This window comes from Perognathus longimembris, chromosome 1, assembly GCF_023159225.1.
Source record: "Perognathus longimembris pacificus isolate PPM17 chromosome 1, ASM2315922v1, whole genome shotgun sequence".
Lineage (NCBI taxonomy): Eukaryota > Metazoa > Chordata > Mammalia > Rodentia > Heteromyidae > Perognathus > Perognathus longimembris.
The window spans coordinates 91,173,270-91,199,137 of record NC_063161.1 but is presented as its reverse complement, the minus strand read 5'-3'; the positions used below and the strand labels follow the sequence as shown (position 1 = coordinate 91,199,137).

At 33.6% G+C, this 25,868-nt stretch overlaps 1 protein-coding gene across 3 annotated transcripts in view; it reads left to right on the top strand.

Moving 5' to 3' along the window:
- The window catches only part of Vps13a (vacuolar protein sorting 13 homolog A), a 178,199-nt gene that overhangs the window by 25,884 nt on the left and 126,447 nt on the right, over positions 1-25,868 (top strand). For all 3 annotated transcript variants that reach the window (XM_048332075.1, XM_048332068.1, XM_048332083.1), the window contains exons 10-23: positions 2-59; positions 1,149-1,276; positions 1,462-1,568; positions 2,347-2,518; positions 4,078-4,140; positions 5,029-5,158; positions 6,545-6,639; positions 6,918-7,060; positions 10,028-10,214; positions 10,294-10,408; positions 10,767-10,903; positions 12,493-12,625; positions 18,102-18,219; positions 24,175-24,313. In XM_048332075.1, coding sequence (XP_048188032.1) covers positions 2-59; positions 1,149-1,276; positions 1,462-1,568; positions 2,347-2,518; positions 4,078-4,140; positions 5,029-5,158; positions 6,545-6,639; positions 6,918-7,060; positions 10,028-10,214; positions 10,294-10,408; positions 10,767-10,903; positions 12,493-12,625; positions 18,102-18,219; positions 24,175-24,313 — 1,725 coding nt within the window. The remainder of the gene's footprint in view (position 1; positions 60-1,148; positions 1,277-1,461; positions 1,569-2,346; positions 2,519-4,077; positions 4,141-5,028; positions 5,159-6,544; positions 6,640-6,917; positions 7,061-10,027; positions 10,215-10,293; positions 10,409-10,766; positions 10,904-12,492; positions 12,626-18,101; positions 18,220-24,174; positions 24,314-25,868) is intronic.

Genomic DNA, 25,868 nt, shown 5'->3' with positions numbered 1-25,868 from the left:
GGACAACTTGAAGACTGGTATTGTCAAGGAAAATATTATTCCTGATGGGTTTGATTTTGGTAAGTGTTTTCGCCAACATAAAAAAATCAGTACAAATTTTACATTAACATTGTTGAAATTACTGGTTTTATGTTTGAGCAAATACTGATGGAATAAAACAGGCAAAGGAGTTAGAGGTGAATGGAGAGGATTTGTAAGATGACCGATAGTATACTATTTTGTTACTAAAATAATATTACATTTTTATATAAATTAGCTTGTAATTGAATAAGTGAATAGGTGATCTCTATCTAGATGCTATTACTTGTCTCCTGAACATTTCTTCCTCATTTTGGCAGTAGGAATGAGCCAAGCAGGTAACCTGTAATCCTTTTTACTTTCTTTGGTAGAATAAGTAGATACAGAGAAATTAATGTGTGTATATGTGTGTGAGAGAAAGAGACAGAGAGAGAAGGGGGTAAGGGAGAGATGGAGGGAGGGAGGAATTAAACTTAAGGTTTCACCGAGCAAATGCTCTTCCACTTGAGCCATGCCCCACAAGGTATCCTGCTGTTCCCCAAACCATCCACAAACTGTATTTCCATCTCACAAGTAGTTGGGATTAAAGGTGGGCCCTACCATGCAGTTCCCACAATTTAGAAAGTCTATAATCATAGAATGAGAGTCATTGTGGGATTGGCAGTATGGCTCAGCCATAGCCAATGAGTAAAAGTGTCAAGTACCCATCTCAGACCAAAATAGAAAAGATAGTCATTGTTAAGTATAATCATTTTTCTTCTTAACATTTCTGATATTTATTTAAAACTGTAACTGCTGATAGGGGTTTGGACTTGGGTTTGACAAACTTAGGGCCCCGTATTCTCTCACTTGGCTTGGTTGCTCATGGCTGCTGCTCTTCTACTTGAGCCATGTCATGTTAATTGGTTATGGAGTCTCTTCTGTCTTGGCCTGATTTGAGCCATCATCTAGATCTCAGCCTCCTGAGTAGCTAGGATTATAGCTGTACTTTTACTAAAAGCATTTTAACCAAATGATGGCTATGTGGACCTTCAGGGTGTAAAAGAAATGAAAATTGGTATTACCTGTCTAATGTCTTGAGACTTTTGAAATACAATGGTTTAAATTTTAAAATTGGTATTATTTTCCAGTATTTCGCCCCATATCTGCTAATGCCAAACTTCAGATGAATCGCCGATCAGATTTTGACTTTTCTGATCCAAAGATAAACCTGGATGTTGAGTTACATAACATAGCAATTGAATTTAATAAACTACAGGTAATTTTTCTTGAATGAAAATTTAAATTATGAGCGGGCATTAGAAAAAAACAAGTTAAGTGTTTTTCTAAAATGCATAGTTATTTAGTAGCAAGCATTTCCTTTTAAAAAGTTAATAATTTAACTTTTGTCTTCAAAAATTAAAAATTGTGAAACATTTAAGAGCTTTATTTTCCATTCTTTAGTATTTCAGTGTTATGGAACTTCTTGAATCAGTTGATATGATGACCCAAAATTTGCCATATAGGAAATTTAAACCTGATGTGCCTCTTCACTACCATGCCAAGGAATGGTAAAATGCTTTTGTTTTTTCTTAATATATCAGAAAAGTCAGTTTCTTCACTTGCACAGTTAATTTATTAGGATACTTCTTAAGGTTTTATTGAGTCTATCATACGTGAATGGGAACATGTGTGACTTTGCTTGTTGGTGAATTGATTCAAGGGATTCTTTGTAACAGAATTTATAACCGCAGATACTAAGACACAACAGTTTTCATTTAGTGGAAAGGGATCATATTATATTTTTGGTGTTTAAAAATCATGTTTGTTTTCTATCAATTTCTTCTGTGTTTTTTTTTAGATTTCCTTATCAGACCAAACTTATCTTACTAAACTTACATTTTAAAATATGAAAAGGTTTTGGTAGTCTGTGCAGTATAATCCTAATAAAATTCAAAAGTTTTATTTCATTTCTAAGTTACATTCTGCTTTCTAGAAATTATAATTATTTCAATTACTGAAGTGATTAAAATATTGTTGATGCTTTCATAGTTAATTGTATAGAGCTGTATTTTTTAAACAAAATTAATTTTGCTTATTTTCAAGTTAGAGGTAAGAATAGTAGATTGTTAATGGAAATAGGGCTTGGAAAACAAGAATTTATGCTCTTAAAGATTATGTCAGTATTTTGAGAAGGAATTCAGCTATCCTGTAGAGAAGAGTTTTTGTTTGTAGTTTAGTTTATAGTTTCTGTATTATAGTTAATGAGGTTAGAATAGAAGCATTATTAGTTATGTTCATATTGTTGATTTGAGAATCATTAAGTATGGGGTTTATTTTTTTAACTAGGTGGGCTTATGCTATACATGGTATTCTTGAAGTAAATGTTTGCCCCAGTTTACGAATGTGGTCCTGGAAGCATATTAGAGAACATAGACAAAAAGTGAAACAGTATAAAGAACTATATAGAAAAAAGTTAACAAATAAAAGGCCATCTGGTGAAATTCTCATCTCTTTGCAGGTTAGTATCTTAAAGAAATCATTCCATATTTTCCCTCTACAGAACTTCTTGCTCTCTAATGACGATTCTTAATAATTTTACTGTAATTTACTGACTATGTTTTCTCTCTCTCTCTCTCTCTCTCTCTTTTTTTTTCTTTTTTTCTTTTTTTTTGGCCAGTCCTGGGGCTTGGAATCAGGGCCTGAGTACTGTCCCTGCTTCTTTTTGCTCAAGGCTAGCACTCTGCCACTTGAGCCATAGTGCCACTTCTGCCATTTTCTGTATATGTGGTGCTGGAGAATTGAACCCAGGGCTTTATGTATACGAGACAAGCACTCTTGTCACTAGGCCATATTCCCAGCCCTATGTTTTCTCTTATATTGATATTTCGATAAATTTATTTCTTGTATACAAGACGAGCACTTTACCACTAGGCCATATTCCCAGCCCCACATTTATTTCTTTATTGACCAAAACTTAGGTAGTTATAAAAGTCTCCATGATCTGCAAAATTTTAGGAGATTATTTTTAATATGCAGTGATTTAACATATATGTATATATCGATACGTATAGGTTTATATATACACAAGTATGTGTATGTATTATATACATGGATATACAAATAAGTATACATATATTATGTATATAGAAACTTCAAATCTTAATTTATCATTTTTTACCTCAAAAGTCTAAAATGTATTTGTAGCATCATCTGTTAACTTTGTATGAATTTCAAAGCTGTAAATATCTGGAATAGCTGCATCTCTGTTTTTACTGTCTGTGTACTGAATAGGAAAGTTTCCTGTCTTTTATATATGTAATGATCCAATATTACAAACATGCCTTGTGGTCTTTCATGCCATCAGCTTTTCCTCATTTAAGGCTGAAACTTGAAAATAATTATGGGATCACATACATACATATATGTTAACTAAATTACATACATAATTATAACACATAATAAGCTAAACTATATAGATTATCAATTATAGTGTTTCAATATGGATAACTTTGAAAAGTGTAAAAGCTAAATCAAACCATTTTAACAACTTGGAATATCCTAATGATGGCATGTAAGCTACATATATTTTGAAGGATTTATGATTATACTTTTAGTTGAAAATGTCAGTGATAAGATTATCACTAGCCATAATTCAGTTTGGTTTTGTTTTTGTTGCCAGTCCTGGGGCTTGAACTCAATGCCTGAGCACTGTCCCTGGCTTCTTTTTGCTCAAGGCTAGCACTCTGCCACTTGAGCCACAGTGCCACTTCCGGCTTTTTCTATGTATGTAGTGCTGAGGATTCGAATCCAGGGCTTCATGTATTCAAGGCGAGCACTTTACCACTAGGCCATATTCCCAGCCCACTAGCCATAATTTAAAACCCAAATAGTGTATGGTATCTTTTAGTGTGTCTTTTACTATATTTTGCTAATTTCTGTGGTTCCTATATTGCCCCCACAGGATATAAGAAGTATCTCATTTTACTGGCTATTCTGTTTTGTTTGTTGTCATCCTTTTTAGTTAGACATATGCTAAAGTTATTTATGCAAATTAATTTTCTTTTTTTTACATTTCAGGAGTTGGAAAAAACTTTGGATGTCTTTAATATAACCATAGCTAGACAGCAAGCAGAAGTTGAGGTAATTTCAGATTATCTCTCAATTAGTAAGAATATGAATTTCACTGAGACATTACAGAAGTTGTAATGCTTGTCAATATTGTGCTGTAAAGTCCTGTCTCCTTTAAAGAGTTCATATATTCTTTTTCTATTTTAAAATACTTGATTTTTTTTTTTTGCCACATCCTTTTGTTGTTGTTGTTGTTGTTGGTTGTGCTGAAGGCTAGGGCTCTACCATTTGAGCCACCGCATCACTTCCTATTTTTGAGTGGCTAATTGGAGATAAGAGTTTGATGAGGACTTTTCTGCCTGGGCTGGCTTCAAACCACGACCCTCAGATCCCAACCTCCTGAGCAGCTAGGCGAGCCTCTTGGCGCACAAGTGTGCCCGGCTTGCCACATTCATTTCAATTATACAAGTTTCTATGGAAAAATTCTTTGTAAATACTTGAGCTTAACAAAACTTCAGGCTTTATATGATTATGAAAAGCAAGGCCTGCTTTCTCAATTTCCATTACTGTTCTTGTAATACAATAGGAAGAACCAGAGTACAGTGTAGGAGTGGATTTCATTGTATTTTCATACATGCGTTTCCTTTTCAGATTCACCCTATCACTGTGACTTACTTCTTTGTTCCCTTAAAACAGTATCTGTAGGTTTCATTTACTTATTTTCATACATGTAAATAAATTGCTTCAACCATATCCATATTGTTACCCTCACTCACCCTCTTTACCCTTTCCTCTACTACTGGTATCTACCCATATTTGGTGATTATTGCATTACTTGTGTACTATTAGTCTGTATATTGATAATGTTCATTTACTGAAGTTGATATTTCGGAAATTCACTCCAATTTCTTATTTGCTAAAAAAGTATTTGACATCAATTTGAAAATATATTCATTTTAGGTAAAGAAGGCTGGGTACAAGATTTACAGAGAAGGAATTAAAGATCCAGAGGATAATAAAGGATGGTTTAGTTGGCTGTGGACTTGGTCAGAGTCAAATACTAAACAGCAACCTGACATTAAACCTGGAAGTATGTCCCATTCATTTATAATGTGATTAACAGCATGAAAATCAACTGTTTCATAAAATTTCTTTCTGATTAAAACAAACTTTTAGTAGTATATGTGCATAATGAAATATAGTTCATTTTTCTTTAAAAATTTTATTGTAAAGGTGATGTACAGAGGGGTACATAGGTCAGGTTATTAGTACATGGAATATAGTTTAAATTTATAAAAATTATTTTGTAAAATTGTCATTAATTTTTTTTCTAGTACTGGGTTTGAATTTGCACTTGCTTAGAAAGTTTAGGAATGCTTGAGCTACAGCCTAACCCCTAAAGCTTTCTTAAAATCATTAAATGAAATAGAAAATCTAATGTTTCTAGCTAGCATGTAGTGAATGTGCATGCATGCTACAGCAATAGGTAAATTAAATTGCAAAATATCCTAAGAACTTGTGAATTCTAGTATAGTCTTTTTTGGCAAGTTTTTTTTTTTTTTTTTTGCTTGTTTTGGAGTCTTGAGGAATAAACCCAAAGATTATTCATGTTAAAGTATGCATTGTACCACATAGTTATTCTACAAGTCATTTAGTCTTTTTTTTTTTTTTTTTTGGCCTGTTCTGGGGCTTGAACTCAGGGCCTAGGTCCCTTTTCTGAGCCTTTTGGCTCAAAGCTGGCTTTTTGGTGGTTAATTGAGGATAAGAGTCTCAGGGACTTTGCTGCTTGGGCTGGTTTTAAACCAAGATCCTGAGTAGTTAGGATTATAGGCATAAGCCACTGGCACTTGGCTTCAGAGGTATGTGTGTCTGTCTTTGTGTATGTCTATGTGTTTCAGTAGTGAGACTTAAAACTCAGGGTCTCTTGCTCTTGCTTGGGTTTTTGTACTCAAGATTAGTGTTCTGTCACTTGAGCCAAGCTTTTTTCCATTTTTTTAAGTTTGTGAGATGGAGTCTCAGTGTATTGTCAGAACTGGGTTTGACTTTCCTATCCTATTTTAGCGTCTTGTATACCTTGCAGACCCACATGTGTAAGATATTTGTTTCTTACCCAGATGCTCAGCATCATAGCTTTTGAGGGTTAGGGTCATATATGCATACTCTGGATCTGTCACTTGTTGGCATTGTAATCCTGCCAAGTTACTTAAACCTGCTGATCTTGTGTGTTATCATTTGTAAGTTGGGGGAAAATTGGTAGCATCGGCTACCGCTATCTGCTCTGTCATTAAACTCTTGCTTAAAATGTATATGATTATTTATAATTTTTATAAAATAACAGTTTCTGTTTACATCCTAGTATTTATTACTTCTTAGAAGGATTATAAAAAAAGCAAATGGATTTTACTTAGAAAGGCTGCTTAATTGTATGCTAGTTTTATATTGTTAAGAACATAAAGAATGTGTTTATGATTTATAGTTCTTGAAGAAATGCTATCACCTGAAGAAAAAGCTTTACTCTATGAAGCAATTGGCTATAGTGAAACGGCAGTTGACCCAACTTTGCCCAAAACAGTAAGCTATTTTCTTACTTAATAGTTGCAAGTTTAAGGTCAGATATACTTGTTTAGTTCAGAAATGTGTGCTACTAATATTTTCTGTTCTATGGGTATTTTCTTTGGTTGTTTTCTGGTTCTCTAAATATTGTGTGTTTTAATTTTCAAAGTAGGAATAAATGTTATCCTTCTTGATATGACTGCAGTGATTGTTTAATAAAGGTTTTATTTAAGTATTGTGTGGCTTTTGAAATTGTGGGTTATTATATTTTTTTTCATTTTCCCAATATATTCTAGTTTGAAGCCATGAAGTTTTTTGTTCATTTGAAAAGTATGTCTATTGTTCTAAGAGAAAACCACCACAAACCTGAGCTGATAGACATTGTTGTAGAAGAATTTAGCACTTTGATTGTACAAAGACCAGGCGCACAAGCAATAAAGTAAGTATTATTTCCTCTACAAGTTAAACATCCCTAAACAGAAAATATGAAATCTTACATGGTCCAAAATCCATAATTCTTTGACTGCTGAGATGATAGGTAGTGGAAAATTTTCCTGCTGACCACTACAGGATGCATATAAAATTTGAATGAATTTTATATTTAGGCTTGGGCCCAATCCCAAAGTAGCATATTATGAATATGAAAATTTTCCAAAGTCCAGAAAAATTTCCAGAATCAGAAGTTCTGATTCCAAGACTTTCAGATGAGGGATACTCTTAAAAGAAAAAATTCACATTGAGGGTGAAGTTTAGGTCATAGTCTTTCAGTCTTGAAAAGAATATTGTGACTCAACATATCCTTTTGTGTTTTTAGAAGCTTTGTTTTTAAAAAATAATAGACTATACTTTTTGAATTATTGTGTTAATTATATAGTTCAATAGAAAACTACGTTGGTAAAACATAGAACACTAAAAACAAAATATGAGAAAGATCATTAGCACCATACAAAAAAAGAAACACTGTTAATCTGATATAATGTCTTTATTTTACCTTTTTAGTTTTTGTTGTTTTGAGACAGTATCTTCCTGTGTAGCTCCAGGCTGGTCTTGGACTAAATCCTTCTGCCTCAACTTCCCAAGGACTAGAATTGTAGTGTGTACTACCAACTCCATCTTTATCTTTGTTTTAAAAAAGTTTTATTGGAATACGGTTCACATTTCTATAATTTGTTTTAGAGTATGCAATTCACTTTTTTTCACAACTGTATTATATGTACCAATTTCACATTGGTACAGGATTGGACAGTCATCACTACCATCAAATTCCAGTACATTGTAACATCCCAGTGCTCTTTTTCCTAGCCTTTGCCAACAGATAAAAATTTGTCTTCTACTTTTGAGACTTTGTCTATCCTAGATATTTTATATGAGTGAAATAATAATATGTGGCTTTTTCTTTTTTTTGTTTTTCTTTCTTTTTCTTTCTAATGTACAGTTTGCAGTTATTTCTTTTTTCTGTCTTGTTTTTTTTCTCCTCTGGTTTATTCCCAGTGCTTACTGTTTCTGATTTCTGTACACTTTGTCATGTATATAAGTTTACCTGATTTGGGGAAGGAAAGGAGAATCACAGAAAAGGAGGGACAAAAGGTGAATGAATGTAACAGTGATTTTCTAACTAGACACTATGTTGGAAATGAACTTTACAACTTGTGGGGGAGGCGAGTGGGAGAGCAGGAATGTGGGAGAAAATGAGAGAGGGTGTAACATTGTTTGAAAAGAAATGTACTCATTGTCTTACTTATGTAACTGTAACCCCTGTGTACATCACCTTCACAGTAATTACAATTTTTTTAAGAGAAAACATTCTGAAAGAGTTTGAGAAGGATTCTTATTCTTTAAATATCTGTACAATTCACCAGTCAAGCCATATGGTTCTTTTTGTGGGGGGAGTTTCTGATTACTAATTTACTTGTCACTAGTTAAAAGGTTTTATTGTTGTTTTTGTTCCAGTACTAAGGCTTGAACTCCAGACCTTATGCTCTTGCTTGGCTTTTTTTTTTTTTTAATTATAGGTGGTACTCTATACCCTGAGCCACACCTTTATTCCAGCTAATTTGCTGGTTATAGTCTCTTGGACTTTTTTTGCTTCAACTGGCTGTACTGGTGCAGAACCAAAACTAACATACAGTCTCTTTTTATAATGTAGATTTAATTATGTCATTTAGTTTATTAAATACTGTATCAAAAGTGAAAAATAATGGTTGTGTGGATATAGGACACACATATGAAAGATTCCTTCCTTCCTTCCTTCCTTCCTTCCTTCCTTCCTTCCTTCCTTCCTTCCTTCCTTCCTTCCGTCCGACCGTCCGTCCGTCCTGGGGTTTGAACTCAGGTCCTGGGCAGTCTCTGAGCTTATTTTGCTTAAGGATAGCACTCTACCATTTGCACCATAGCACCACTTCCAGCTTTTTCTGTTTGTAGTACTGAGAAATTGAACCCAGGGCTTCATGCATGCTAGGCAAGCACTCTACCACTAAGCCATATTCCCAGTGGGCTTCTATAACATGTAGTTGGTAGTTGAAGGATTAGAAATGCTGGCTATGTATTCTTCCTGAGATACAGATATACTTTAGATTGGAGCCTAGGGAAGAGAGGACTCTATCTTAGCTGTATACACCCAGCATAGATCTTCAGTAACAGATTGTGGGACTAGAGAGGTAAATAATCATACTTTTAATGTTTTCAACTCTGGTGCTTTTTTTAAAAACTGAATTTTAGTGGATTTTCTTGAATAAATGATTTTTTTTTGGGGGGGGGGCCAGTCCTGGGCCTTGGACTCAGGGCCTAGGCCTGAGCACTGTCCCTGGCTTCCTTTTGCTCAAGGCTAGCACTCTGCCACTTGAGCCACAGCGCCACTTCTGGCCGTTTTCTGTATATGTGGTGCTGGGGAATCGAACCCAGGGCCTCATGTATACGAGGCAAGCTCACTTGCCACTAGGCCATATCCCCAGCCCCTGAATAAGTGATTTTTATTTACAATGTGCCCTTAAGCTGATATCCAGAGACTTTAAATTTTATTAGTTGTTTTATGTTTGGAAAGGATTGTGGACAAAAGGATTGCTAAAATCTTCACACAACCATTCTAGAAATACTGGTTGGTTATTGTTTTTACTAGAGGAAATGCTTACATTATGACCCTCCAGTTTTACATTGATTAAGCATCATAGAAACAGTTTATTTTAATTTTTTTAAGACTTCATCAATGAGCACATCAAATATTAGCTTATTGCAACTTATTTAAAGGAAACAAATGTGAATATGGTTCTTTGTGAAATTATGTTATTATTGTATATAAATGGGCTAGCGTTGCAAAAAATTCAGAGATGTTATCTTTACTAATTTTTTTATTGTTTTAGTTTGAAAAGTATTCTGTTTTCTGATTTTTGTCCTATTGTTTTTCATGCAGATTTGAAACCAGAATTGATTCATTTTATATTACTGGCTTACCAGATAATTCAGAAAAACCCTACCTCCTATCATCATTGGATAATATGTCACTCTTCCAAATTATGTTTGAAATAAATCCATTAGATGAAACTGTTGCCCAAAGGTGTATCATAGAAGCTGAACCTTTACAAATAATATATGACGCAGTAAGCATTTTCTATATTGCCAAGTTTTAATATAATTGAATTTGCTTTGTGCATTTCATGTTAATATTTGTTTTAACAGAGGACAGTGAATAGTATAGTAGAGTTCTTCAGACCTCCAAAAGATGTACGTCTAGCACAGCTCACATCAGCAACTTTGACAAAACTTGAAGAATTTCGAAATAAAACAGCAACAGGTAACTTTATGTTGTTGAGTTGAAACACATATGCTATATTAAATTTTTATTTGTTAGAATGATTCTTACAGTAGCTATGAATAAAAGTTTCATACCACTTAATTTTTTTTAGTTCTGTATCTTTCAAATTATACTCAGTTTGAGATTGTAAGAAACCATTCAAATTTTATACTCAGGTTTATTTAACAGTATTACATATATTTACAAGCAATTAAGTTTATATTGGAAATAGTCAAGGTTTTTTAAAGATTGATACTGATGTTCTTTAAGACTTTTGTTAATTCGCTTGTCTCGTGATTACCTGTTTTATAAGTTACTTGTGGAAACCATTCATTGTGAAGATTTAAATTTTCTACAGGTCTACTGTATATTATTGAAACACAGAAAGTTCTTGATCTCAGAATTAATTTGAAGGCTTCATATATTATTGTCCCACAATATGGAATTTTTAGTCCTACGTCAAATATACTTCTTTTGGATCTTGGTCATCTAAAGGTATACACTAATATTTGATTGATTAAATGGCATTTAGAGTGATTCTCCATGTAAACATATATCTTGATTGTTAAATAATTTGATTAGTTTCATATTTGATCTCATTGATGTATTGATTTGTGGTAGATAAGAAGATTTGAGAAGTCTTCCATTCTGGTGAATAAAGTTGATATTCATTTAACTGAATGAATACTTTCATTCACATTTTATCGTGGTTGAACAAATGTTTCTTCCTTCCCTTAAATGTAACTCTCCCTGTCCCCACCTCCTGACATTTCTAAAATCAAATGACTAATTGAACTGTGCAGATCAGGGGTAAACTTATGAATTAAATATATAGAATTTAATATGCATGCTTAAAAACCTTATTTCCTTTTGTTTTAATATTCCTGAATAATTTTGTGTATGTAAATGAATATTGACATTTTAATAGTTATGTTAATGTTAAATTGAAGGTAGTCTTATATTTACATCATTTCTATTTTCTTTCAAAATGGCAACTTGTGATGGCACAGGTTCAGAACATTGTCATCATTATATAATTCATTGGCTTGTACTGTTCTACATTCTTAAATATAGAGGAATATCTATAATAATTTAAACATCAAACTAGATAAATAATAGAAGAATGATTTTTCTGGTTAACCAATATGTACCTTTTTTGATACTATTACTATCCTTCTTTTCTTCCTTCCCTTCAATTCTTTATCCACACCTCCCACCTTATCCCTATCTCTCTATTTCTAAATAATCTAAAGTTCTAAATTGTTATTCTGCACTTGGTACTTAGGTAGACCAGTAGGGTTTATATTTATAGTAAAGTTTACAAAGCTACTTAATTATATTTGAGCTTGGTTTCTGAATTGTTTTGTTTACAGTAAGGAGTAAGGATACCTATTTTCTTGACATAAATAATTTGCTTTAATGTTACCTAAAGTTCACTTAAGACACAATCATTTTGATAGCCTTGTTCATATAAGCTATAAAAATAGAAAAAATGTGACCATTAACATATTGCTGTGGAATAATCTCTGGGATGCTTAAGTTTAAAAGGTAATATGCCAAGAAGGAAGGAAAGATAGAAATGTAACATGTTAGAAGCCACATATATGGCAGAATTGGGATTAAAAATTCAGCCATTCTAATATTAAATTCTGTCTCCTTTTACTTATCTGGATATTTGCCATTGTAGCATAGAAAGTTTATGTATGAGTATGCATATATGCACATAAATATATGTATATATATTATATATAACTGTAGTAAGCTAAATTTGTCTCTTGATCCTGGGTGAAATAAGAAAGCCTTGAGATTTTAAGACTTTAGATTATATTTTAAGTCTCTGTAAAGGCGGGTTGTGTACTAAGACCATCTTGGTTTCATTCTTTTAATATAATGAGAAATGTAACTTACTATGTAACAATTCCCGTTTTAACTGTCTTTCTCAACGTATCTGTCATGGATAATAACTTCACCTTATATGTCTTCTCATAAATTTATGTTTTATATTTGAGGTTTGAAAGGTAAAAACTTAATGCTTAAAATTTTGAAGTGCTTTGTATAGTCTAAACTGTTGAAATTAACTTCAGGTGACAAGTAAAAGTCGTTCAGAGTTACCAGATGTAAAACTAAGTGGAACCAAACTTGAAGAGTTAATGCATAGAGCTTATGATTCTTTTGATGTTCAGCTTACAAGCATACAATTGCTTTATAGTAGAGTTGGTGAGTATAAAATACATCAACTGATTGATATTTCTGTAGTATTAGGTTTTTAAGTAATTTGAAGGCACTCTCACAATTGTGTTAGACTTTTTTATATTTTAAAGTTAGAGTTGATAGTGAATATTACCTAACAGTATTATGGTGTTTTTGGCCCTAAGGAGACAAATGTCAGTATCTAGAGGATATTTTTGGTTATTACAGATAAAAGGTTAGGTCTACTATGAGCATTTACTGAGTGTAGGTCAGATTACAGTGTATAGGCCAGCCTCCAACAACAAATGTCAGTAGTGCTCAGGTTGAGAAAACCCATTCTACACAGTTCTAACCTTTAACAAATGATTGATCCATATTACACAGATATTTCTGTTATACAATTGAATAACTAGAAGAGGCTTTTGGATAACCAGGCTAGAGGTAATGAGTTAGGGGCTCTGACTGCTTCAGTTATAACTAGCTAAAGATTATGGATGTCACTATCCTAAGCATAGCTTCTGTTTCTGGTTTTTAGGTGAACTTAGAGTCAGAAATTAATTTTATTTAATAAACTACTAAAGTAAAGCATACTTAAGATGTATTTAGCTCTTTCTCCATTCTACCATACTGCTTCTGAATCATTAGTATTTAATGAATCTTTAGATCATTTAACAAAGTTTGAAAATTAGAGGTCTCTGTGTATGTATGTGGTCACACTATAATTATCTGAGCCAAAGGAAGGAAAAGCAATGAGATGCCAAAGTAATTACTATTAAAAGTAGTTTACATGGGACTAGAACATTTTCCTTTCTTTGTTTTAGCATGATGACTTGGTTTGTGTTTCTTTTATCATTTGGTTGTTGTAGAAGGAGCCCAAGAAGTACTAGAGTGGCAAAAGCAAGTTATTTTCAAAAGTCTACTAATTTTTCTTGGAATAAATTTGTGGTATTTTCTTTGTTTAAATGAAATATTTTGGTCAAACATTTGAAGTTTGTGATCACTATTCACTACACAAAAATCCTTTGTTAAAAAATGCTAAAATTAGCTAGACGCTGGTGGCTTACACCTGTAACTCTATCTACTCGGGAGGCTGAGATCCAAGGATCACAGTTTGAAGTCAGCACAGGCAGGAAAGTCCTTAAGATTTTATCTCCAATAAACTATTCAGAAGTGATGCTGTGGCTCAAGTGGAAGAGCTTTAGCTTTGAGCACAGAAGAGGCCCAGGGATAAAGCCCAGGCCCTGAGTGCAAAGCCCAGGACTGTCAGCAAAAACAAAACAAAAAAGATAAAAATTAAGAAGTATTATTGTTTGATGACTATTGGCGTTCCTTTCAGTTGACAAATACTGATTTTAAATAACTGAATTTTTTTTCTTGAACAAGTTTTTTTGTTTTTTTGTTTTTTCCTGCCAGTCCTGGGCCTTGGACTCAGGGCCTGAGCACTGTCCTTGGCTTCTTTTTGCCCAAGGCTAGCACTCTGCCCCTTGAGCCACAGTGCCACTTCTGGCCATTTTCCATATATGTGGTGCTGGGGAATTGAACCCAGGGCTTCATGTATACGAGGCAAGCACTTTTGCTGCTAGGCCATATTCCCAGCCCCTTGAACAAGTTTTTTAAAAAATAGGATTGCTTTATATGATTATCGCATAATCTCTTGAGCAATACATGGTTCTAAATATGATTTTATCTGTGTGGATAGTAAAAGAATATTTCAATTAGACTGATACTGATGTAATTTTGTGTGTATGTATGTGTAGGTATATGTATGTATGCATGCACTCCTGTATGCCAGTACTAGAGCTTGAACTCTGAAACTAGGTGCTGTCACTCATCTTTTTGGCTCAAGGCTGGCACTCAGCCACTGAACCACTGATTTGTTGGTTAACTGCAGATAAAAGCCTCATCGTTGTATTGTACCACATGCAAAACTGTTCTTGAAGGCTCCATTCGGAGCCCAGTTGAGGGAAAATATTCCTGCCCACGGAGTGTTCACAATGGAGGGAGGTATTCTGTTGTTTTAAATGGAGCACAGCTCAAGTTCAAGAAGCTTGAGATCAGCATGTAGGTTATGTTAACACCTTCAGAATGATTGAAGCATACCCTTCAGAATTCAAACACAAGAAAGAAGATTGAGAACAGAGACCCCTGTATCAAGCAATCAATCATTTTAAAACATCTTAGAAATATAAAGAAATAGTAATTTTCTTGTGTTCCCCGAGATGTAGTGCATATCCACATCTCCCTAGCTCCTCTATATTTATTTACCAATTTGTATTTTCCCTTATTCCAGTTTGGTAAACGTTTGCAATTTTTTCTAGTGTACCAGTTTATTTTATTGTAGGTCTTGTTGTCTGTCATTAAATCTGTTTGAATCCCTTAATCTACTAAATACCAAGGTTCTTGCCTATAATCCTAGCTTGTTGAGAGATGAAATCAACAGGATCTCAGTTCAAGGGCAGCTGGGGCAAAAAGTTTGCAAGATCCAATTTCCACCAATAGCTTGGTATGATGGGACATGCCTATATCAGCTACATGCTTGCCTATGATATCAGCTACGTGAGAGGCCAAAACTGGAAGATAATGATGCAAGGCTAGCCCTGGCCAAAAAAAAAAGTTCACCACACCACACCCGAGTACAAAAAGCTTCTGGGCATGATGGTTTGTGCCTGTCATCCCAGAAACAGAGGAAGCATAAATAAGTCATCACAAGTGACCAAGTCAGGAAGAACATGAAACTCTGTCTCAAAAATAACCAGTGCAAAATGAACCAGAGGTGTGGTTCAAGCAGTAGAATACCTGCCTAGCCTAGCAAGTGTGAAGCCCTGAGTTCTAAAGGTCCATACTGCCAAAAACCAGATTGCCTAGGCTGATTGCAAACTGCATTTTCACTTCCTGTAAAGCTAGGATTATACCTGTGAACCAGCAGTACCTGTGTGTGATGGAATTTTTAAAATTAGTCTCCTATCTCCATGAGCTTAATGTTCCTTTGTTTCCAGGTTTTTCTGTCTTGAATCATTTGTTAGGTTTAAATATTACATAGATAGAGCACAGATCATTATTATATAGACTAATTATATAGATATCTGTAATCTGTATTATATATTCATAAATATAGTTACAGGCATCTTAGTATGTAATTTATATACTAGATATGTAATATATGTATATAGTATATATTATACTTACATATATAATTTATTACATATAATAAATACATCAATATATATTAGCATATAATATAACTATAGGCATATTATGTTGTAATCTAATATATCAGTGTATAATATGTAATATATACAATATATAATAAATTATCAATGTATAATATAATAAATGCATATATGTATACATATTCATATATGTGTATATACATATACCACATACACATATATGTATATGTACATATATCACATATACATTACATATATATTACTATATATTATATAATATATAATGTATTATATATAATGTATATGCCAACCTAGATTACATAGTGATATTTTAGCTCTAAAAACACCACCATTATCCCTCCAAAAAAGGAAAGAGAAGAACAGAGATAAGGGAAGGAGAGAGGAACAAAATGTTTAAAATAGCATTCACAATTCACATAAAAATTAAATATTACACAAACACACTCCATATACTCAAGACATACTGAAAATAACAGTAAAAGGATATGCACTAAAATATTCATAGTGTTCATGTCTGAACAGTAAGATTAAGATTATATATATAATAATATATAATATATAATTATATATAGAATACAACATATAAGTATATATAATATAATATATATCATATATTACTATATATTATATGTAATGTATGATATATGTAATACATGTATATATGTTAATATATACATAAATATATATTATAGATTCTATATAGAATCTATTCTCTATGCATGAAATATAATTATAGATTCTATAGAATCTATCCTCCTTATTCTCTATATAGATATATATTTACAGATATTTTAAAATTATCTAGTGTAGTCTATATAGATGATATAATCTATATAATAATGATCTGTATTATATAGACCCTATTCTTTTTTTACAATATTTTTGGTACGTGTATTTTGTGTGTATTTTATGTATAAAGCCAGGGCTTTGAGCATGTTAGACAAATGCTCTAGTTTACTGAGCTTTATATATATAATATATACAGTTATATGTGTATATATTATATATGTAATTATTTTACATAGTTCTAGGGCTTAAGCTGAGGGGCCTTATGTTTGCTTAACTTTCTTGCTCACAGATGGCACTCTACCATTTTTGCAATGCCTTTAGTCTAACTTTTTGCTGGTTAATTGGAATGGAGTCTCATAGACTTTTCTCCCTGGGCTGGCTTCAAACTGCTGTCTTTCAGCTATCAGTCTATTGAGTGGTAAGGATTAAGACCTAATCTTAACATAATTTTAATTTATTTTTATACCTATCTTAGAAGCTGTGAATAACCATAAAGACAAGCCTTAATCTTACTGTTCAGACATGAACACTATGAATATTTTAGTGCATATCCTTTTACTGTTATTTTCAGTATGTCTATGAGTATATGGAGTCTGCTTGTGTAATAATTTTTATGTGAATTGTGAATGCTATTTTAAACATTTTGTTCCTCTCTCCTTCCCTTATCTCTGTTCTTCTCTTTCCTTTTTTGGAGGGATAATGGTGGTGTTTTTAGAGCTAAAATATCACTATGTAATCTAGGTTGGCATCAAACTCAAAGTTCTTCCTCCACTTTGAGTATTAAAGTAGTATGTCATTATACCTATCCCCAATTTACATAGTTGTCTATTATTGTTACCAGTAATATTTTAAGCACTTATATGGCTTTCATTAGCAGGGTTAGGCTTCTAAGATTGTGCTATAAATTATTTAACCACCTTCTAACTAAACTTTTAAGTTCATAAAACTGCTCGGATTATTGCCTGTTTGTAGACCTGGATGTGAATTTCAGTTTTATCACTATTACATTGACTTAGGAAAGTTTTAAGTTTTGAGTCTGTTTTTAAAGTAGAATGATGATAAATCATTATGAGAATTAAAGTTTAACCATTGCCCAGAACAGTGGTATTTATAAATCTTGAATAAATTGTAGTATGTTTATCAATTACTATTACATGAAACTCATTTTCCTTTTCTTTTTCATTTTACTGTTGTACTGTTTTTACAGTTACATTGTTGTAGAGGTAATATAGCTGGTCAGTGATATCAATAGATACACATTATATTTTATTAAAATATACTTGTAAAAATAGCATTTTTTATTACAGTATAATATACAATGTCTCTGGATGAAGTATAAGGAAAATAATGAATTTTTCCTGTTGGTTATCTTTTACTTTAGATGAATAAGATGTTCAGAATGTTAGATAGCTAAGATAATTTTTTTCATTCCACGTGGTATGTAGACAGGTATGAATAAGTAATTTTAGTGTTTGTTATTCAAATTATGCTAATGTTAAATATGAAATGTTTTCTGTAATTAGGTGATAATTGGAAAGAAGCACGAAAACTGAATGTATCTACACAGCATATATTGGTACCCATGCATGTCAGCGTGGAGCTCTCTAAAGCTATGGTTTTCATGGATATCAGGATGCCCAAGTATGTATTGTTTCATATGATTTAGATATTCTAAGTAATTCTGTAGTGAGAAAAATGTCATATTTTTTTACTTTTTTTTCTTGCAGAATACATGTTACAAAGCATTTGCTATTTAAATTATTTGCCATTTAAATTAACTATATAGTTGATCAACATAAATACATTTATATTGTGGGACAATCAGAATCACCATCTGCCTCTAGAAATTTACTAACTTCCAAACTGAAACTCCATGCCCACTAACCAATGATACCCATTATACCCTGCCCCTAGCCATTGACTACCATCAGCTTATTTGTAACCTTTATGAATTTAACGGTTGTAGGCTCCCCATATGAGTGAATCTGCACAAAATAAGTGGCTGTTTTCGTTCTGGATTACTGTACTTTGCATAATGTTTTCAAGTTTTATCCATGAAGTATATAGTGAATAGTGTTGTTTTAGACTTTTGTTATTTTATTTATTTTAAATTAATTTATTGTCTAAGTGATGTACCGATGTACAGTTTCATATGTAAGGCCGTGAGTGCATTTCTTATCAAACTTGTTACCTCCTGCCTCATTTTTCTCCCCTTCCCCCTCCGCAATTCCCTCCCCTCCCCTGAGTTGTACAGTTGGTTTATAGAATATTGTCTTCTAAGTATTGCTGTTGCATTGGTTTGCCTTTTACCCCTCGGTCTTTCCATTTTGATGTTCCCCTTGCCTTCTTAGTTATGATAAACATATATACAATACCCTGGATACCAAAATCAGTTACAGTAATGTCAGGGGTAAAACAATGGGGAAGAAAGACAAAAGAAAAAGGCATAATTTCATATAGCATGTTAAAAATAACAATAAACTATTTATTTCCATAACTTAGAGTTCATTTCACTTAGCATCATCTTATATGTTCATATGTACATAGCTATTGAGCTATTGTGATCTTCAGTTAGGACTATCCTAGACATGTACTAATTGTGATCAGTGAGGGAAATCATAGAGTCCATTCTTCTTTGGGTCTGGCTCACTTCACTTAGTATGATTTTTTCCAAGTCCTTCCATTTCCTTACGAATGGGCAGTGTCATTCTTTCTGATAGAGGCATAGAATTCCATTGTGTATATGTACCACATTTTCCTGATCCACTCATCTACTGAGGGGTATTGGTGTTGGTTCCATGTTTTAGCAATGACAAATTGTGCTGCCATGAACATTGTTGTGCTGGTGGCTTTAGTGTGGTCTTGTTTGTAAACTTTGGGGAAGATGCCCAAAAGTGGGGCTGTTGGATTGTAGGGGTGCTCTATGTTTATCCTTCACCAAAATCAATTCCAAATGGATCAAAGACCTCGAAGTAAAATCAGATACCCTGAAAACACTACAAGAAGGAATAGGAGAAACACTAGGGCTCCTTGGCACAGGTTGAAACTTCCTTAATAAAGGCTCTGAAACGCAACAAATTAAAGAAAGGCTGGACAAATGGGACTGCATCAAACTACAGAGCTTCTGCATGGCAAAGGGCATAGCTTGCAAGATAAACAGAAGGCCCACAGATTGGGAGAAGATCTTTACTGGCCATACAGTGGGCAAAGGCCTCATATCTAAAATATACATAGAACTCAAAAAATTAAATTCCTTCAAAACAAATCCTCAAAGAGCCAACTGCCCCCTCAAAAAAATGGGCTAAAGACCTAAAAAGAGACTTCTCTGAAGAGGAAATGAGAATAGCCAAGAGATACATGAAGGAAGTACTCTACATCACTGGCCATAAAAGAAATGGAAATCAAAACAACACTGAGATTCCACCTCACCCCAGTAAGAATGTCCATTATCAGGAAAACTAATAACAAATGCTGGAGGGGATGTGGCCAAAAGGGAACCCTACTACATTGTTAGTGAGAATGTAAACTTGTTCAAGCACTCTGGAAAGCGGTATGGAGATTCTTCAGTAGACTTCTGTTATTTTATAAATCCCTTGTTGGGTTGATCTGTCTTATTGATCACAGGGATCAAATCCTCCTGTTTGTACTGAACAGTCCCTTGTAACTTAGTGTTTGATTTATGTTTTTGAGGTATGAAGTCTGGTGCTTAATTCCCTCTTCCTGCCTTTTGTATTTAGTTGATATTTTTTGTAACATGTTTTCATTCCTTTCTAATTTAAATTCTTAATAGTTAATGGGTATTTTCTTCCTGATTTCCCTGGAGATTATATATAATATCCTAAAGTTATTACAATGTGCTTAATATCCACTTAGTTACAACTGCATGCAAAAAAACCCAAAACAAAACCCTATTTCTCAACTCCACCCCATTATAGCTGAAGTTACTGATGTCCCAATTTAAAAACCTTACTCGCTCTATACCTATTAACAGAGACTTAAAGAAAGTTACTTTTATGTATTTGTATTTTAAATCCTATATAAAATAGAAAATGTAGCTATATACTACATCGTTGCTGGCTTATTCTTATATAGTTTTATATAGAGAGGTAGCCATAATACCTTCTTTCTGCCAACTTTTTGTATTCTAAAGTATTCACACCTCAATCAGAGTTATTTAAACTTTCCATCAAAAGCTCATTTAATGGCCTTCCACATAGTTTCAGGAGAATTGGTGTTATCAAGGAGGAGAATAGAATGTTCACATGGTAGTGGTTAAGTGTTATAAATAGAAGGAATTGGGCATAGTCTGACCCTTTTCCATACAGAGTGTGGCTTAGAAAAGGAAAGACCCAAGAACAACTCATGAGAGACTTACCACAATCCTCAGAGATTTCTGTTTTGTTTTGTTTTGCAGGTCCTGGGGCTTGAGTTCAGGACCTAAACACTGTCCTTGAGCTTTTGCTTTAAGGCTAACACTCTACTACTTTGAGCCAAAGCTCTACTTAAGGTTGGGTGGTGGTTAGTTAGAGATAAGAGTCTCATGGATTTTCCTGCCTGGGCTGGCTTTGAACACAATCTTCAGATCCTCCTGAGTAGCTAAGATTACAGGCAAGAGCCACCTGTGTCTGGCTTTCCCGGGATTTTTTTGAAGGGTGAGATTAGGGACTGATTTTTACTCTCGAGAATAAAACACCTTCTCAAAGAAGTCTTCTCTCTGCTTATTATGTCCAAACCTCTTTTTGTGATCTTTTAATTTACTGTGATGCTACCTAATAGCAGGTTTTACGTGCTGGACTAAATCTTATTCTTCTAGGCTTCATTTTCCTAGAAAATCTGAATTAAGTCCACTCTGTACATTCTGGGATGTGTGTGTGTGTATGTATGTATTTAGCTTTATGTGTTGTTTGATTTTAGAGGTAAAACCTAAATTCTGTAATTTATTTCCCAATGTCCTTCTGCCTATTTAACCTCTGGTATTTCTTATAAAAATTTCCATTTGGTAATAACAAGTAAATATGCATTGACTTCCTTATGCAAACATACAAATATGCTTCTCTCTCCCTTATCCACCCAACCCTCCTCTAACTGGGGCTTGAACATAAGGCCTGAGTCCCATAATGTTCAGCTAAAGGCTGGCACTCTACCACTTCAACTTTGTCTCTACTTGAGGGTTTTTGTTGCTTAGTTGGAGGTAAGAGTCTCATAGACTTTCCTGCCTGGGCTGGCTTTTAATCTCAATTTTCAGATCTCACCCTCCTGAGTAGCTTGGATTACAAGCATGAGCCACTTAGTACCTGGGTGCATTGATTTTCTTTCTCCCTCCCCCCCTTTTTTTTATTTGCAAGTCAGAATTTGTTGTCGTTTTCTGGTATGCTATAATCTAGGACATTCAGGGTACCAAAAGGAAGAAAGATTATCCTGAGGCAAGAAAAAGCAACTTAGCTTGCTTTAGACTCATTTTTTTTGGTCAGGATGATTAAGGAGAATATATATTATTTTTTTCAGAGAATAGGCATAACACAGAAGAAAATAATAAAATAGCTTTTTAATGGATATAATTCTATGTGTTGCTAATGGTTAGAACCAGGCAGGTATACTAAAAATAAGCAAAGACCAAAAAAGACAAAATTTGAGATTTTAGTCTGCATTTTGTAATTTATGAGCAGTATAAAGTAAGTATATTATGTATTTGGAAACCCTATAAGTAACTGGAACCTTCCTTTGAAATATTGAAGCTGAAAGTTTAGGCTGCAGACCCAAACCCCTGGGGTTTTACATTTCAGGTCTACCTTCTCACCTCCGTGTGCCAAGTAAAAAGATTGTAATGGTAACGAGCAGAGAAAGATTTATCACATGGTTTAGAACACTCCAAGACCTCTTATACTTTATATCTGTTGGGCACACACATTAAATACAGGCTTAAATAGACAAAGAATTAGGGAAGGAAACAAATGGTATGCATAGTAAAACAGTCACAGTCCCATGTGAGACCTGGTTGAGCATTTTCTCAGTACTTGGTCTATAGTAGTTCTAGTGAAATTGTTGCTGGCATTACTTGTGGGGAGGAACTGTCAGGGTCCCATGCTCAAGCTGCAGCCTCATCATTATAGGCAATATATTGATGGATGTGGTCTTTCCTGCAGTGCTTTACTTAGAGGTAGTTTTGTTCAATTGTCATAAAGATGTTATTGATGAATCCTGTCATTCATGGTACCTAAACTGATTGGGAAAGACAATGGCTTAGAGCAAAGGCAAATACAAAATAGAGGCAAGGATGTCAGGCTTTTAAGATAAAAAGGGTTTTGTAATTTTGTTTGTTACTTGGTAGGTAATATTTCTTTGCCTAACAGCTTCTGACTGTACAACTTGCATATTTTAAGAAAGTATTTAGATATACTAATTGTCAGATATGTAATGTATAATGAAGTTAAGCCAGTGTGTGGATTAACTACAGATACTTAAGCAAACGAGGGAGGGATTAACAATGTTCGACAGGAAGTATACTCACTACCTTACATATGTAACTGTAACTCCTCTGTACATCACTTTGACATTAAAATTAAATTTAAAAAAGTAAAAGAAAGCATATAATTTTTTAAGGAATTGAAGTACATTTTATAGAATTAAAACCTTAGTAATCAATATGTGCAATTTAATAAAGTTTTACTGGATAACAATGGTGAAAGAAAATTTTCTCTTTGAAGTCTGTCTCTTAATTCTTTATGATTTTCTTTTAGGAAAAGGTCTTCAAGGCAGTTTAAAATAACAGTGAAACACTGGTCTGGTTTTGAGTCATGTCTTTAGAGATGTAATTCCCTGGATAAGTTATTTGAACTTGATAAGCCTTAGTTTTATTATAGGAACCACACACATGTGGAACTTAAACTTAAAGTGAGTAAAAGTAGTTGATTACTTGTAGATTGTGAGGAATATTTATTATAATGAATATAAAGTACTTCAGTGTCTGTTATGTAATACATACTTGATAACAGTAATTGTCAACTATACTTGGCAAATAGTAGAATGAATGAAACATTAGATAATCCTAAAAATATTGAGGCTAGTACATGTGTAATGAGACTGTATATTGAGGCAAGATAGGAATTGGTATAGTGACTTTTAGTGCTTAAAATCACATTTGGCTATATTTGTGTGATTTGAAGGGTACAGTCTATTTTTCTCTGTCTCAGGTTTCCTTTACCCCTCTGCCTCCCTTTTGTTGCTTGTTTCTTGTCACTCGGGATTAAGCCTAGGATATTGTATATGTTACGCAGGTGCTATATCATAGAAGTAAATATCCACCTCTAGGTCTTTTTTTTTTTTGGCCAGTCCTGGGCCTTGGACTCAGGGCCTGAGCACCGTCCCTGGCTTCTTCCCGCTCAAGGCTAGCACTCCGCCACTTGAGCCACAGCGCAGCTTCTGGCCGTTTTCCGTATATGTGGTGCTGGGGAATCGAACCTAGGGCCTCGTGTATCTGAGGCAGGCACTCTTGCCACTAGGCTATATCCCCAGCCCTCTAGGTCTTTTTTTTTTAAATTAATTCACTTAAATCAGAATGAATGTTCTCTGTCATGATTCCTGTCTTTTTAAATACAGATTCAAGATTTCTGGAAAGTTACCTCTTGTTTCTTTACGAATCTCTGATAAAAAATTACAAGGAATTATGGAACTGGTTGAAAGCATTCCAAAACCTACACCGGTAGCTGATGTATCTGCCCCTGTCAAGTCATTGCAGGTAGTATTAATTCAGAATTAATAGAAAATTGAATTACAAAAGAATGTTGAGAAGCCACTAGTGGCTCATGCCTGTAATCCTAGTCAATCAGGAGGTTGAGATCCGAGGATGGTGATTCAAAGCCGTCTTGGAATTCCATGAGACTCTTATCTATCCATTAAAAATCCCAAAGTAGAGTTGAGGTTCAATTGGTAGAGGGCTAGTGTTGAGCAAACAAACTAAGGGATAGCACTCAGCCCTAAATTCAAGCCACAGACACACACACACACACACACACACACACACACGTATTTAGAAAAACCACAGAAATTTCAGATATAATGATTTGTAAATCATCTTGAACATTTTGAGAAAGAAATGGATAAAGCATGAAAGAGTACAATCAGATTTTTTTAAAGTATAAGATATGCTTACTTTGGCAGCTTTCATTTCTTGTTCTTGGCAACATTGTTAATCATTTCTCTACACATACATCTTACAGTCTTAAAATTAAATGTATCTTACAGTCTTAAAATTAAATGTTGCTATCATACTGTTCTCAAACTGTTCTTTCATTACTACAGTCATCTGTTATGAATCTTTGAGATATTTTCATGTTAGCACTTACAGAGCTACCTGTTTCATAATTATTCTTTGAATTGTGTAAATATATTATTTTTCAGTTAATATATCTTTTGATGGGTATTCACATCTTATGAGTTTATAGTTTTGAAAAATGCTGCCTTGAACTTTCTTATACTACATATATTTGGGAGTACTTTGTAGGATAAATTTCTAGAAGTGGTATTGTTGACTAAAAGAGTATCTGAATTTTATGTTTTGACAGATTTGAATTTTTTTCTAAATTGAATATTTTAGTCCATTAGCTGTGAGTATGTTTTTACTGTAATTAATCCTATTACCAGTTATTAATATTCTGAGAAAATGTCTTGAATTTTTATTTGCATTTTTTCTGAATTCATTTTTTTTTTCTAAGTTTAATGGTTGAATTTCTTCTTTTGGAACCTGCTCCTATGTCTTTTTTTTTTTTTTTTTTTGGCCAGTCCTGGGGCTTGGACTCAGGGCCTGAATACTGTCCCTGGCTTCTTTTTGCTCAAGGCTAGCACTCTGCCACTTGAGCCGCAGTGCCACTTCTGGCCATTTTCTGTATATGTGGTGCTGGGGAATCGAACCCAGGGCCTCATGTATACGAGGCAGGCACTCTTGCCACTAGGCCATATCCCCAGCCCCTGCTCCTATGTCTTTTGTACTCTTTTTCTGTTGGATAATATTTTTCAAATTAAGAAAAATCTATTGATCAATTAAAAGTACTTTTTTCTGTCTCATTGTTTGATTTTTATTGCATATACATTTTTGCAATGAATATTACTTTTTTCCATATTCATAATTGTCTTCATTATGTCTGGATAATTTCAGAAAGAAGATAGCCACATATTTTATGCTGTTTTTCTAGTTCTTTTGTACATGATAAATATTTTCTCTTTTGATTGTATATTAGATGTACAAAAGACTTTCATCACATTTCCATGTATGTGTTTGTACATATATAATGTAC